At 42.3% G+C, this 15,413-nt stretch overlaps 1 protein-coding gene across 1 annotated transcript in view; it reads left to right on the top strand.

Moving 5' to 3' along the window:
* Positions 1-8,601: 8,601 nt before the first annotated feature.
* The window catches only part of LOC147419494 (gamma carbonic anhydrase 1, mitochondrial-like), an 86,009-nt gene continuing 79,197 nt past the window's right edge, over positions 8,602-15,413 (top strand). Inside the window, exon 1 of the mRNA XM_086505324.1 lies at positions 8,602-8,813. Within this exon, the coding sequence (XP_086361450.1) occupies positions 8,699-8,813 (115 nt within the window). The 5' untranslated portion in view covers positions 8,602-8,698. The remainder of the gene's footprint in view (positions 8,814-15,413) is intronic.

Here is a 15,413-nt window from a genome sequence, read left to right as displayed (position 1 = left end):
TCCTGGGAATTTCCCCTGCTACTCATGTTCTTGCCTCTATTGTTTGCATTATTCTTCTTTTTAGACCCACCTCTAACATTATATGCTGACCCGCTACTTTCACCACTGCTCTTTCTCCAATCTCTTCATTGAGAATAGAACCTCGTACACCATCAAATGTCAAGGCAGCGTTATTTTTAAAGAAACAACTAAAGTTTCCCAGTTGTCAAGCAAAGTCATCAATAAGAAAATAGCCTTTAGCTTGTCACCAAAAGGCTGCAAACGAGAGTCTTGCAACTGACTCAAGATAGCTGTGAAAGCATTCGAGTGCTCAAATGCAGACTTAGACTCATCCAACTCCATGTTCACAAGCTTACACATAAGATACACTTGATTCACAGGAGTTGCATTCTCATACGTATCTCTCAATTTTTCCAGATAGCATAAGCAGTATCAAGACGCTTAATGTCTGTGAGCACCTCATCAAACACAACCATCTAGGTGTAAGCAATAGCTTTCTTATTAAGCCTAGCCCAATCATCATCTAACAAAGCTGCAGGTTTTACTTCCAAAAGTGCATCATCACAGTCTTTCAGAGATAAGATTCCCTGCATTCTATCCTTCCACAAGTCACGCCCAGAGTCGTCAAACGTCTTGATCTCAAGGAGAGACTTTCACTCACCACTTGTAGACGCATTAGAGGCCATTTCGGTGCAAAAAGAACCAAAATTTCACCACTGTAATTTTATGACAACAGGCTACCAACTAAGATTTTAGCCTCTTAACAGGCTCAATACTCAGAAGTAGTAGCACTGCGTTATCGGCACTTTATCACAAGTGTAAAGAAGGGAAATTTCAATAATAAGGGTTGAAATTTCAGCACACAAACAAGGCATACAATCCTTGCATGAATACTCCCACTTCAGCAGTAGAACCAAAGTGCATATGCAACAACCTCAAATATGCAAATGGATTAAAAGCTGCTTCAAAATGTATTTTCAGCAATACATAACTCAATGGCGAGTATTCCCTATGTAAAATACATAAATGTGTGCCACACAAATTTCCTGATGCATATAAACCATGCATTTTCCTATAATTTCTTGAAAGACTCAAGAATAGAACTCAAATTCTCTGCTCAAACTATCCACAAATTGCAATACATTCACTAATGTCTGCATATAATTGAAATTTCAGCAAAAGCCCCAAATTTTGACGGTCTAATTTATGAAATTTGTGCAAATTGGGCAAAACCCCCAACCTGTAAAAGAAATTTAAGCCTGTAAAGCTTCAATATGCTGTAAAAATGCTAAAATTTCACCCACCTGTGAATTCCCCCTTTCTCCTATAATCAAATTTGCCTGCTTATCCCTGTTGTGTCGCGAAAGCAAGACGCTCACATCCTCAAACTTTATAGAGAAGCTATGGGCTGTAGTCAGAGGAGAGAGAAAAAGCTATGGGCTGAAATCGGGGGGAGAGAGAGAGAGAGAGAGAGAGAGAGAACGATGTGGGCTGAGGTCGAAGAGAAAGAGAGGGCAAACACCTGCTATGCATAGGGAGAGGCCTGACCATTGCTCTGATACCAGTTTGAATGGAGTGAAGGTCCTTTTGGGTGCAGGGGATGCCAATCAAAGTTGCAGATGACAGAGAGCGTGAGAGAGGTCGACGCAAATATTAGTCATGTGATAATGTTCACATGCTTTTCAATGTTATGTTTTTATTATACGAGGGTACAAGTATGAGGGTCACGTAAGTGACCCTAGGGGTGGTTCACACTTAAAGAATAAGAGGGTATAAAAAAATATACAAGAGAGTGTTACCATATACATGTGGTAGTGATGTGTGTGAACACACTTAGGACCGGCGGGGAAATTTTTCCCTCACAAGGAGGTCCCCCCCCCCGGTGCATTGTATATACGCCCATCACTCTAGGGCTACCTTATCTTTCCATTGCACACTAACTAATACATTCTCTGTTGTGTGCCTTGAGCTTCCTTCGTCTTCTCCAAGCTGCGTGTGTTTTCCTGCAACCCTAATTCCAACAATTGGTATTAAAGCAGGTTGCATTCTCTCGAGCTTAGTAGGCAACAGCTCCAGCACACGCCTTCTTTCTTTTTCCAATTTCTGTAAGCTCTTGCTCAGATTTCTTATTCGGGCTCATTTCGTCTCCATTTCCACTACAGGCAATGTTGTGTGTGCATTTTTTTCATTTTGTGCAAAATTTTTGTCAATGCCATTTTTTGCATAAGAGATCCCTTATAGTCTTCTATGGTTTGTGCTATATAGCACGTGTTGTTACCGCTTTGTTTCTCCTCTTTTCAGGCTTTTTTCACATCAGGTGCAACATTTACCATGGCTGACAACAACACAATTGTGTTCAAGATGTTTGCCACTGAGGACAGATAGGATGGGGACAAATACCATATGTGGTCTTACATGATGCAACATGTCCTTGTGTCAAAGGGTGTCTATAATATTGTGCGAGGCATTGATGTACAGCCTAGTTCTGAGGATGTAGGTGATGTTGAGGATGTTGCACGTTTTGGTGGCAAGATTGCTGATGCTAGAGTTGTTTTGCCTATGGCTGAGCAAGCTTGTTGGGATGTAAAATATGCGCATGCTCATGCATTGATTGTGTTTTCTGTGAAGCACACTATTACTCCTCACATTCGTTCAACGAAATCCGCAAAACAAGCTTGGGATATTTTGGTTGGTCTTTATGCAAGTCACGATGAGGCAAAAATTGCATTGTTGTGTAAAGAGCTGGAGTCAAAGATTATGCATGAGGAAGATGATATGAACACTTCCTTTTTCGTGTCAAGGATATCAATGAGTAGCTTATTTCTACAGGCAAAGTCATTTGTGACAGTTCCCTTATGCATACTATTCTTGATGCTTTGACAGATTCTTACTAGACTTTTGCTAGTACTTGAAGACTTATGACCCAAGGAAATCCAGAAGTTGTCAAGTTCTATGCATTATGCACATTGTTGTTACAAGAGTCACTTTTAGGGAAAAGCAAGACTAGACAGTGTGCAATTGAACAGGACTTTATTATTGCTCAAAGAAAAGGTGGTAAAAGCAACATAGTCATTTCTCATGGTTCTTCTGCGAGTGGAAAATCATCTGTTCCTAATGCTTTTGTTGATTTTGCAAATGAAGTTGTGGATTGTAAGGCTATTTCATATGCAAAACTTTGGCATGCACGTTTTGGGCATCTGAATTTTGCTAGTTTGTTGTGTTTGCAGATATTTGATACGGTTGCTTCTTTGCCGCCTCTTGAAGCACCTATCAAACATGTTTATGAAGACTGTATTTTGGGTAAGATGCAACGTTCAATGTTTCCAAAGGATGGTTCAGTTAGGGCCACATGCAGGTTGCAGTTTGTGCATAGTGATGTTTTTGGGCCCATGCAAACTCCCTCCTTGGGCAATTACCTTTACTTCATGACTTTCATTGATGATTACTCTAGGCATGCATGGAAAAATATTCGCTTAAAGAAAAGTCCAAAGTATTTATGCGCTTCAAACAATGTTTGGCTATGGCTGAAAATGTCTCGAAATGTACTATGGACACCCCCCATTCTGATCGAGGGGGGGAGTATATGTCTCATGAGTTTAATGCATTTTTGGCTACTCGTGGGATAAAACACCAATGTACAGTGCCTTTTACAGCTCAACAAAATCGTGTTGCTGAGAGGAAAATCAGATTACTTATGAAAATGGCACGATGTATGATCAAAAGTCAAGCTTTGCCGCGTTTGTTTTGTCTTGAGGCCATTACGTATGCCACTTATGTACTTAATAGGTGTCCTACAAAAGCTTCACAATCTATGACTCCTTATGAAGCATGGCATGATAGAAAGCCTTTTATTGAGCACATGCGCGTTTTTGGTGGTTTGGCTTATGCTTTGGTGCCACAAACTCAACGCAAAAAATTGGATGATAAGACTGTCAAATGCATTTTTGTTGCTTATATAATGAAAGCAAAGGTTATAGGTTGTAGCATTCACAAACAAAGCGTACCTTGGTTTCACGGGATGTTGTGTTTGTGGAAGATTTTGTTTAGCCCTTGCTGTCATGTATTAGAGACAATAATGTAAGCTCATAGGAAATTTATGACATTTTGTTGCCTCTTTTCAATGGTGGAAGTTCAAATGTAAATTCCAATGAGGCAAATGTACAACCTATGGGGGTTTTTAAAATGTTATAGATCAGCCTATTACTGATGCAGATGTACTTGATGAGGAAAGGGTTGAGAATGAGCAAGCTAGAGGTATGCCTAAATGGTTGGTGCATAGTTTGCATGACACCTTTGTTTAGTTGTACTCGTTCAGGTTTCCCCATGCATTTGATGCATCAGATTGTTATGCTTTGGCTGTCTCTAGCTTAAATGATGTTGAGAACCTTGTCTTTTGATGAAGCACAAAATTCAAAAAATTGAATGGCTGCCATGCAATTAGAATATGATACACTTATAGAAAATGACACATGGACTTCATGTGATTTGCCTCCTGGCAAAAAGGCCATTGGTACGAAGTGGCTTTACAAGTTGAAATGCAAGCCAGATGGTGAGATTGATCGCTATAAGGCTCGACTTGTTGCAAACGGTTATGATAGACTTTTGCTACCACTTGTCGTATGACTACTTTGCATTTTCTATGTGCATTGGTAGCTCATTTTGGTTGGGATTTACATCAGTCATCCATTGTTACTGCTTTCTTGAATGGTGACTTATTTGAGGAAGTTTATGTAACACACCCTCGCGGTTTTGTCATTAAAGGACAGGAAGATAAAGTGTGCAAATGTAAGAAAGATTTTTATGGGTTGAAGCAATCTCCTCGTGCTTGGTATGAGAAGGCTGACACTCATTTGGTCAAACGAGGCTTTTGTAACAGTCCAATAGAAAGCACATTGTATGTAAAGCGTGAGGGTGATGTACTTCTCATTGTCGTTCTCTACGTGGATGATTTGCTCATCAATGGACCAAATGAGAGACATATTGCTGAATTTAAGGTTGATTTGAATTCTACTTTCAAGATGAAAGATTTGGGGTTGTTGCATCATTACTTGGGTATTCAGTTTAAGCAGTGTGATGGTGGTATTGCCATGTGTCAAACAAGTTACATAGAGACATTGCTATGTAAGTTTAAACTTGAGGATTGAAAACCTATTGCCACTCCCATGGAAACATGTTTGAAATTGAGTCTTCGTGATGTTGGTGATCTTGCCGATGTCACTCTTTACCAAACTGTTGTTGGCTACCGCATTTATGTATGCAACACGAGGCCAGATATTCAGTTTGCAGTCTCACAGGTCTTTAGATTCATACATAGCCCAGGGTCTAAGCATTGGCATGCTCTCAAGAGGATTTTTCGTTAGTTGAGTGGCACTTTACATATTGGTTCATTGCCGTTAGATTTACATGCCTTTTCTGACTCAGATTGGGTTGGTTGTTTTGACACGCAAGTGTCCACAAGTGGTTTTCGTTTCATGCTCGGAAGTTCATGTATATCATGGTTGAGCAAGAAGCAACCAATGTGGCCACTTCCAGTTGTGAGGCTGAGTACATGGTAGTCTTCACAGCTATGGTTGAGTGTGTATGGCTCAGATGCCTTATGGTTGATTTGGGTGTTGGATAGGACACTGTCAACACTATCTACACTGATAGTCAGAGCGCATTGGCAGTTGCAGGGAACCCAGTTTTTTATGCTCACACAGAGCACATTGAGGTGACTTACCACTGTGTCAAGGAGAGGCTCTCAATAACGGAGATCAACTTGGCTTATGTGCCAACACATGACAACCTTGCAGATCTTTTCACAGAGGCATTGTCTCGTGAAAAGTTTGAAGCTTTCTGCAAAGCTTTGGGCTGACTCCTTTTGTGGTGTCCTCAGGACATGGCACTTCCTTATACTATAGGTGCCAGCTCTTGTTCACCGCATCACTCCGAGTGTCATAAAATCTAATATCTAACCAACCCAAATGATTTTCTCATATTACATTGATCATTTAATGTGGGAGAATAAACAAGAACAAGGGTTAGAATATAGACATGTGTTTATAGATCTGCCTCAACACAGGGCCAAGGTTAAAAGGGGCCCAAATGAGATGGTATGTTAAAGAACAATGCTACCTAATGGAGCTTAAAGACCGTAGGGTTAGATTCATTAATGACCTCCAAAAGTTAGTGTTCCAAAGGCCTTTGACCTTAGGCAAGCTAGGACTGACCTTGAGGTGGGAATCCTACCCAAGCATGAGGTGCTTGGGTGCTTGCTAAGTGTTAGTGGGAACCTTATTCAAAAGCTTGAGGTGTTTCTCACATGCTTAAATAACTAAAGTTCATGAAGAATTCAATTCAAAGATAACTCTCAAGATCCGTGAACGTTTCCATGCTTGATTGATTAAGTCCTTGAAGTATTCCATTCAACCAAATGACTTAATAAGCACAAAAGACACATGTTCAAATGATCCTCCACATGTGGCCTTCATGATATGTTTGAATGCTATTGGATAGATTTTAAAGGGGTCCAATGAGACTTTAGATACATAAAAATAAATAATTATGTTCTTTCTCTCAAAGAGGAAAAAGAGGACACATGTTTAAATGAAATAATAAAATAATACGAGAGAGAGAGAGAGAGAGAGAGAGAGAGAGAGAGAGAGAGAGAGAGAGGTGGACCAAGCATGAGAGGGACACACACACACACACACACACACATTCTCTCATTGTGTGGAGTGCAAAATGCAAGAGCTCCATCTCCTTCTCCAAGCTTGTCAAGAAGTGGAGAGCCTACACCAACACTCTTGGCTATGGAATGGAAATCCAACCAAGAGCCATGCTTCAATGCTTAAGTTTGCCATCTTCCTCATCTTCATTACTATGCTATTATGCTATGCTAAGCAAGAAGAGTGATGATAAGCGAGGAACTATTTCTTTCTCCTATGGATGATTCTTCTTCCTCTTCCCTACCCTTATTCCCCGCTAGCTCTCTCCACCTTCGAAGGTGTTTGAGGCCTTGCGACTGAGGCTTGGGATAGTTAATGGTTTTTGCAAATTTTATGTTAAGCTCATGATGCATGAAGCTATCCATCTTCATAGCATCACCAAGGTCACAAGGAACACAAAGATTGTATTGTAACAAGTACCTCAATATTAACTAATTTCTACCATTTTGTTATAGTTTATGTCTTAATCTAACTTTAAATTTGATTATGAACAAACTATTTTTCATAAGGGTCTTTAAAAAAAAGATAAGCTAATAACAAAGCTTGTCACAAATCAGCAGGTAAAAGAGCTTCCTTTGAATAATTCCCTTTTTCTTGCCATGATCATAGATGGATGTAGGACATGACTTATTGTTGTTTTGTATTGCATAGGCACGAATCCGGTGACAAGAGGGACATGGATGACAATTTTCGGATCCGTCCTATACCAACATTCCATGTTTAAACAAAAATGTTGATGATTTTTGTGTTTGTATGATGGTTGGAGGTAAGAACTCCAACTTCTTTTATATGTAGATTCAATGAATTTACTATCATGTATACATATATTTATAGAAAAATATTTGTATCCATTTTTACTAGCCTCTATCGCATTTCTTTTTGAATCTTTTGGTTGAAATTTTGAGTAATGTATAGAAATTAACACACAAACACACACACATATATTACTTGTGCAAGTGGATAAATTCAATCTCTCTCTCTTTCTCTCTCTCCACCATGGCTTGCTTGGGCAAGCTACAACAACACAGTTGTTTCCTTGGGTAACACCTAAGGGGGATGGAGTGCCACAACTTGTACATTTAAATATGATGGGAGCAATGCCTATAGCTCCCGATGACCTACAAGATGAAGGCTTAACTTACATTGAAACCAATAGCATCTTAGAAGACTGCAACCCACATGCTTTGGAGTTCGTATCATCAGTCCAAATCAAATCTGAGGATGAAGAATCTAAATTGAATATTGGTGCAAGTATGGAGACAAACCATTTAGGGCCAAATGATACCCTAGATGACAATCTATCTTGAAGAGAGAAAGACATGAGTAGCGATTAATCTAGTGACTCCGCACTAGGGTAAAACCCTCAACTTAGAGCCACCTAAGCGGGGCAACAAGCTGCGCGCAGCACAGTGCACCATTTTTACTGCAAAGACGCTCAATGGATAGAGCGGATCAGTCGCTACCTCCCACAAATTTTTTGGCGTAATCGAAGCTCTCATGAGGCCACGCGATGGCGGAAATCGAATTGCGTGTAACAAAAACGGGCACTGGTAACAAGCCGCATAAGGGGGGTAATGTATGCCAATAGCGCCAACAGGGCTTAAACACAAGATCTGACGACGGGGATACAATCCCAAGTTGCGCTAGCCGGCTCACCAAAGGGCCATTGGTGACTTCAGAGTGGACACAAAATAACTTAAAGTGAGGGGTCTAGAGGTCCCTTCAGAGGACCCGGTTTTGTAATGGCCCCTTTACCCTAGAGACATGTCAAGAGAACTTTCTCCACCTTTTGTAGAGGGCCAATTATGAGCTGCTGCGAAGAGCCAATCAGCATCATGATGCAAGTGGTAGGGCTCTCCTACACAATCAAGGTGATGAACTTTTCTCTTTTTTTGGTGGCGGTCACTGCTGGGTATCGAACCTGGTAGGTCTCTCTCTCTCTCTCTCTCTCTCTCTCTGCGGCGGAAGCTGTACCTCTGCTGCGGGAAGAAATGGGGGCGCTACGCCAGGCCTTGTACCGCGTCGGCTTCTGGATTCGCGAGACAGGTCAAGCTATCGATCGCCTAGGATCCCGCCTGCAAGACTCTTACGCCTTCCAAGAGCAGAGTAAGAGACCCCATCTCTCTCTATCTTCATCACTAATATGAACTGTTCATAGCATTGATCTCATGAGCTCAACAGCATAGCAGGATCAGTAGTTGATTTCAGCCATAATATTTGACCTACATTGAGTTTGGCACTTCATGTTGGCAACATTGGAAATCAAGCCTGCACTATCCCAAGAATTGTATCGGAGAGTTTGCAAGTTTGCACATAGTATGCAAGTGACAAAACGGAGCTGGTTGATATAAGATAGCCAACATCATGTATGAAAGGTTCTAATTAGTCATTATCCAGCAAGAATTATTTTTCATGCCAAGGCTCACGATTGAGTTTTGTTAATGGGGCTAAACACAAGAAGAAAGTTGAGCTATGTGCAATGATCTTGAGAAACCAAATTTTATTATCCTTGGATTTTCGAAGTGTTTTTACTTTTTTGGCAGTCTAGCAAAAAGCCACGAGTGGTCGTATTTACACAACGTAGGTGTGTTAGTTCACTCAAAAACAAAGAAACTTAGACGCTTCTTGTTTGCATAGTTGTGAAGATGTGCACGCCACATCTTTGAAATTGAAAAAGAAACAACGGAAGGGGTGCCAGTTATAGGGAAGCCATGGACACCAAATCCGACTCGAAATTGTATAATCTTTCAAGTGATACAATCAGAAAAATATATAGTAACACCCTAACATTCCACCATATGCTCGCAAATTCATGATCTAGAAAGATATTACCAAGACTTGAGAGTGATATTTAAACTTGAGATAAATGAATACATTTGAAGACTATGGTTTGATTTTATAGGCTCAGTGGCAAAGGTACCTCATTTATTTAGCCACACCTATGTAAAGGTCACAAGCTAGTTGTTTGTCGGTTAGAATTCTCAGCTTTGGGGGCTTTATCTATCCATGAGAACCACATTGTACCTATGCTAAGTTTTGAATGGAATAAAAAAATACCACTAGGGGTTCCCTTATTCAGTGGCTAGTGCTGTTTGAGAGGGGAACTCCGCCCCTCTCTCTCATTATGTCTCTCCATCTCATTCTACATCATTCTCTCTATCTCTATTATGCTGTGTATGAGCTGAATCCTCTCTCTCTCTCTCTCTCTCTCTCTCTCTCTCTCTCTCTCTCTACTGCGTTATGCTATCTCTATCCACATCTTATACCAGCTTTGAGCTGTTAGATTTTTGGCATCTCAAGTGACCTGCCCATTGTGATCCCATTATTTATTTTGGCTTTTAGGTATTGTATTTTACCTATTTGTCAAAGTTTGGGTAGGGCAATTTATTGAGGTTGGTATATATGCAACCCCTTGCCTCCATTGTATTACACATTCGGTTATTATGTGCAGCGGAAGTGAATGATGGTGTAAGCTTAGGATGAGTGCTCAAGGTTCCTTTTACTCTAGAGGAACCTTGAGCACTCTCTTGAGCTTACATCATTCACTTCCGCTGCACATTACATTGGTATCAGAGCTCTTTGGTAGTGTTCGGTATCATTATTCACTTCCACTGCACATTACATATTCATTGCCAAGGTTGATTGGTCTCCTGCTCTCTCTCTCTCTCTCTCTCTCTCTCTCTCTCTCTCTCTCTCGTGCTTACTCTCCTTGGCCTCTATGCTTCCGCATCATCGACTTTGACATGGTATCACAGCCCTTGGTGGAGCTTTGTGCTTGAAGAGCCTTGGTGGAGGAGGAGCACCGTTGAGAAGAAGAGCCCTATGAAGACCCCTGTGAAGACCCCCCTTGCTGGCGGTGCTACTCCTACCTTTGCAACCGGCGTTTTCAAACGCTGTAGTAGTTCGGTGCCCTTAGCATTTTTCTCGCAGCTCTCCAACTCCCTTGCCGGCAGGGTTTGTCCCTTGCGTCGAGCGTTTCAAAACGCTAGGTACCGACGACCAACAGTGTGGGAGGGAGTAGGGTGCCGGCTCCACATGGTCTTGTTGCCGTTGTTGCTAGGATTCCCGCCGCTAGCGTTTTAAAACACTAGTCGGCAACCCCGTGGACAGAGGTCGGTAGAACCCCTGCGCAATGCCTTGGCATCCCCTTTGCGATTGCGTTTTAAAACGCACGTGCCAGTAGTTGGCGACGGCAGCAGTGCTAGTGGCGAATTCTCTCACCCTCCCTTTTTGCGCAGGAAACGTTTTAAAATACTGCTGCGTTTCCTTGTCTTCTCTTCATTGCCGACATCAGCCCCTATTTTCCCCCTCTTAGCGACGCAACCCTCAGGGCAGCCCAAAAAAATTGCTTTAGGGTGAAATTCAAAGGAGGGCATCAAGGATCTCTCTTTGCTCGATTGGCTTTGGGAGACGTGAAAGAGGATTCGTGAGCTTTGAGCAGCGATTTGGAGCGAGGAGAGTGAAGCCCAGGCCTTGCCGAGCCTTGAGGAGCGTCTTGGGAGACGAAGAGGCGAACAATAGAGCTCAAGAGATAGTGTGGAGCAGATTGGAGGAGGCGAGGAGATTGAAGGCTATAGAGAGCCCTCTTTTGGCACGGCTTGAGGACGAGTTTGGACAATTGCTTGGAGATTTTGTGGCTTTTGGAGTGCGAGAAGGCATTTACTACTACCAAATATTGCAACTTCAACATGGGGTCCCCTTGCTTGAGTGCCAACGACAAATCGAGCGGAAATAACTATGCTCATTGGAATTTGATCATGTGACTCTGGTTCTTACGGAGAGGCTTATGGGATTTGATCATGTGACTCTGGTTCTTACGGAAAGGCTTATGGGATATTGTCGACGCGGCTGGGAGCCCCGTCCCACGAGGGATCCCAACAACAGGTACACCCGCCTTCAAGATGACGATTATCTCGAATCGTGTGTCGATTGGGATGCTGCTAATGCGAAGGCAATGTCGGCCATTGCGGAATCTCTTACAAAGGGCATTTCTCCAGCCATTCAGACTTCGAAGACTCCCAACTATATGTGGTTCATGGAATGTTTGATCGGGATTCTACAATGCGAACAATCACCCTTCTTGGACAGTTATTTGCCATCTAGTTCCACGCGGAAGTTCCATGCAAGCATTTCTTATGAAGGCTAAAGTTATTCATGATCAACTATCGGCTATGAGAAGTGCATTGACGAGTACTCATTTTGGTACTCACAAAGCTGCTGTAAGGTGCAGCAGAAGTGAATGTTGAACTTTGCTCAAGATGAGTGCTCCGAACTGTGCTCAAGGTTCCTTTTACTTTGGGAAGGGAGAGCCTTTCGTTCTTTAATGAGAGAGTGCAAGTGATCACAAACAAAGTGGATAAACACTGTGAATGAAGGTGTTGAGGCTGAGAGATAGAGAGAGAAGAATACGACACCAGTAAGTTGTCAAACCCTCCTTCAAGGGCCCCTCTCTCGATGGCGAGTTGTCGGGGTCCTGCTGATGGTAAAAAAACGCTGAATTCTTGTTCCTGCTAGGCTGCGTTTTATGACAGATTTGCACCTGCTGAAAACGCTGCAATGGGCTGATGATCAGGCTGGAAAAACTCTACCAAAATGCTGAGGTTTTGCTGTCTTTCCCAACGTTAGTGACTGCTGAAAAAAACGCTGAAAAAGCTGAGGATCTAGCGTTAGCAAAAACACCAGGGCTGGCTGTGAGTTGAGGCTGAAGTCGCCAAGCATGGGAGGTTTATGGCGATGGCTACTGCGAAGGGAAAACGCTAAGGGATGGGGAAGTATGGCGATGGTCTACTGCTGAGGGGGGTACTGCTAAGAAGTTGCCTGTTGAGCGGGAAGCTCCTGCTGCCTCTTCTGCCAGAAAGTGCTAACTTGGGTTTGCTTATATATTAACTTATCAAAATTGCCCTACCTACTTTTGTTGGAAAGTCACTTGAAAATAATAAGTGAAAATAACCAAAAATAGGAAAATAGGCTAAATGCACTGGAAAATTTCCCTAACTGAATCTGTTGAATTCTGAAGGGAATACTGATGATCATGCTGTGTGCAACTGGAGTATATGCATCTATGCTAAGTGACTGGGCATGCACGGCCTACGAATAGACTCACAAAAGTGCCAGATCACTGCTAATCTAAACTGACTGAACTGACTGAACCTTGCTGTGGTGTAGCTTGTCCACGGACACGTAGGGTTGGGATGTGTCACGTGACATCCCCCTCCTTTCAAAGTGAGGTACTGGTACCGAACTGTATGGCGTCGAGAGAGATCGCCAACAACATCTGGAATCTTGGAAGGGACTCTTTGCTGGCCCACTCTAATGTGTGGGTCGTGCGGTACTTGAACTTCATAAAGGTATGCAACGCTTGCTTCTTTGGGCCGCGTCGAAAGCGACTCAAAGTCTTCTGTGGCTCCTTTGATGCTTCAACTTCGTCGAGAGTCCTGCTTCTTTCGTCTTCAAGAATCTCCATGGTTGAAAATTCGTGAAACCATCTCCAACACAAAACCATGAACATACCCATTCCATGTAAGGTGAAGGAAAAAAAACTTGTCTTCTCTAAAGACTGTGCATGCAATGTAGATGAACAAATAGACGGAGTGACAACCCGTTCATCAAACACATGGAAACAATGAGGTCGAATCTTTTCTATTTGATCAAAATCAATCAACTGTGGCAAAGCACAATGGAAATGCCCATGCTTGGTGCTCATACTATCATGTGCTCGTTCGAAAACTTTGTCATGCCAAGGAAGAGACATGGAATGCGACTTCCTTACATACAAACTTTTCAGCTTTTCATGAACAATTCGCATACATTTGTGCTCATCCATGAGAGAAACGTGCTCAACATATAATATGTCATGCCTAGGAAATGGGATAACATAACGATGCTGACTAAAATACAGGAAACCTTCATGAATGAAACACTCGAACAATTCGTGCGTATCAATTATGCAAACACACAATACTTCCTGTGGGGGTTCCTTGGACCAATGCTCGAGAGCCAAGATCGGATCTTCGTGATTGATCGAATCTACAACGAGGTTAGCTTCGCTAGAAAAAGCATCAACTAACACATCATCATTGTGAACAATCACATCTGGTTCATGCAATTCATCATGCTTGTCTTTATCATCCAAATCATCGTGCAATTCATGGTCAATCAAATCATCATCATGCTTCCCATAATCATGCAAATCCTGTGTGTCATGCTGTGGAGAAAAAGAGACTGAGGGAGGCTCCTGATCCCGAATCCTTTCAACCTTGTCCTGCATATTAGCAATGAGAGATGGAGAAGGAACAGTGTCCACTCCATGAAAGACAGTAGGAGAATCACTGTCGGCATTGAGAGTTATAGTGTTAGCCGAAAAATTTATGAAAGCATCAGTTTCACGAAACCACTTAATGCCTAAAATCATATCACATCTTGAGAGAGGAGAAACAACAAATCTTGTAGTGAAGGCAATCTGTTGAATTGCAAACAACACATCAAGGTATTCCTCTGTGATGAGAGCGTCCATACCGGGACGAAAGTTAGAGACCTCGATAGGAGATCTCGGACTAACTTCGATGCGGGCTCGCTCAACAAGAGAGGAACTGATCACATCATGCATACTACCTGGGTCAAACAATATGACAAAACGGTGCCCCGACGTACGACCATAACATTTAATGAGAGAATCATCAATGCAAGGGTCCTGAGAAACTTTGGGCACAATCGTGTTATCATTCATTGCATTGACAGATGTAGTGGGTGCTGTGGGTTCTTTAGATTCATTCGATTCAAACTTAAGACATGTTCTTTGTATGTGACCCTTAATGTGACAATGAAAACAATGACCTTCCTTAAAATAAGTGCTTTGTTCTTCCGAAGTGATGTATCCTCCTACAATTCCTTGTGCTACCTTTTCATCTGGAGTAAGCTTAGGTTTAGCAGTTGTGTTAGCCTTACGCTTAGATTCATTGGAAGAATTCTTTGATGAGAGACTGTTGGAAGATTGGTTAGAAGAGTTATCATTCTTACCATTCTTACCTTTCTTACCGTTCTACGGGTTCTGAGAAGTCTGCGAGGTACTTGTGGAAGTCTTGTTTTACTTAGGCTTTCCCTTGTTGTGCTTATCTCCTGTGCGAGAGCAATCGCTACCGCCTTGTTGAGATCGATTGGATCGAATATCTCAACATCGTACTTGATATACTCGTCCAATCCAAAGAGAAAAGCCTCTTTGCGCTCATCATCCGACATGCGTAATTGGGTACCTAGCTGCAAAACACGATTAGAAAAAGACATAACCGGCATACCATTTTGCTTGAGAGCGCGCCAATCGTCCTTCAATCGTGCAAGGTACTGAGGTGGCATAAACCGCGTCTTGAGCTTGTCTTGGAAATCAGCCCAACTAAAGGAGAGGGGCGTGAAATCGTCGGTTGCCTCTAGGTGCGCGGTTAGATGTGCCTCTTGCCGTGCGTGGTACCAATTGATGGCATCACAGGCAAGGTACATAACTGCCGTCAAAACTTTGCTATTTCCTGTCTTCTTAGTTGTCGCAAAATAAACATTAAATTGATGCAACCAAGAATGAATAACCGTAGCATCCATCTTACCGTCATACTTACTGAAAGGCAACTTTTTTGTGACTGGATGGTTGGAATCTGTGTCGTGGCTTGTGCCACTTGACGAACTCCCACGATCTTTGGGTGTTTCGGTCTTCGAGGCTAG

Source organism: Adiantum capillus-veneris, chromosome 29, assembly GCF_014529385.1.
Source record: "Adiantum capillus-veneris isolate H3 chromosome 29, ASM1452938v2, whole genome shotgun sequence".
NCBI classification, from domain to species: Eukaryota; Viridiplantae; Streptophyta; class Polypodiopsida; order Polypodiales; family Pteridaceae; genus Adiantum; species Adiantum capillus-veneris.
The sequence above is the reverse complement of the archived record's forward strand: the minus strand, read 5'-3'. Positions and strand labels throughout refer to the sequence as shown.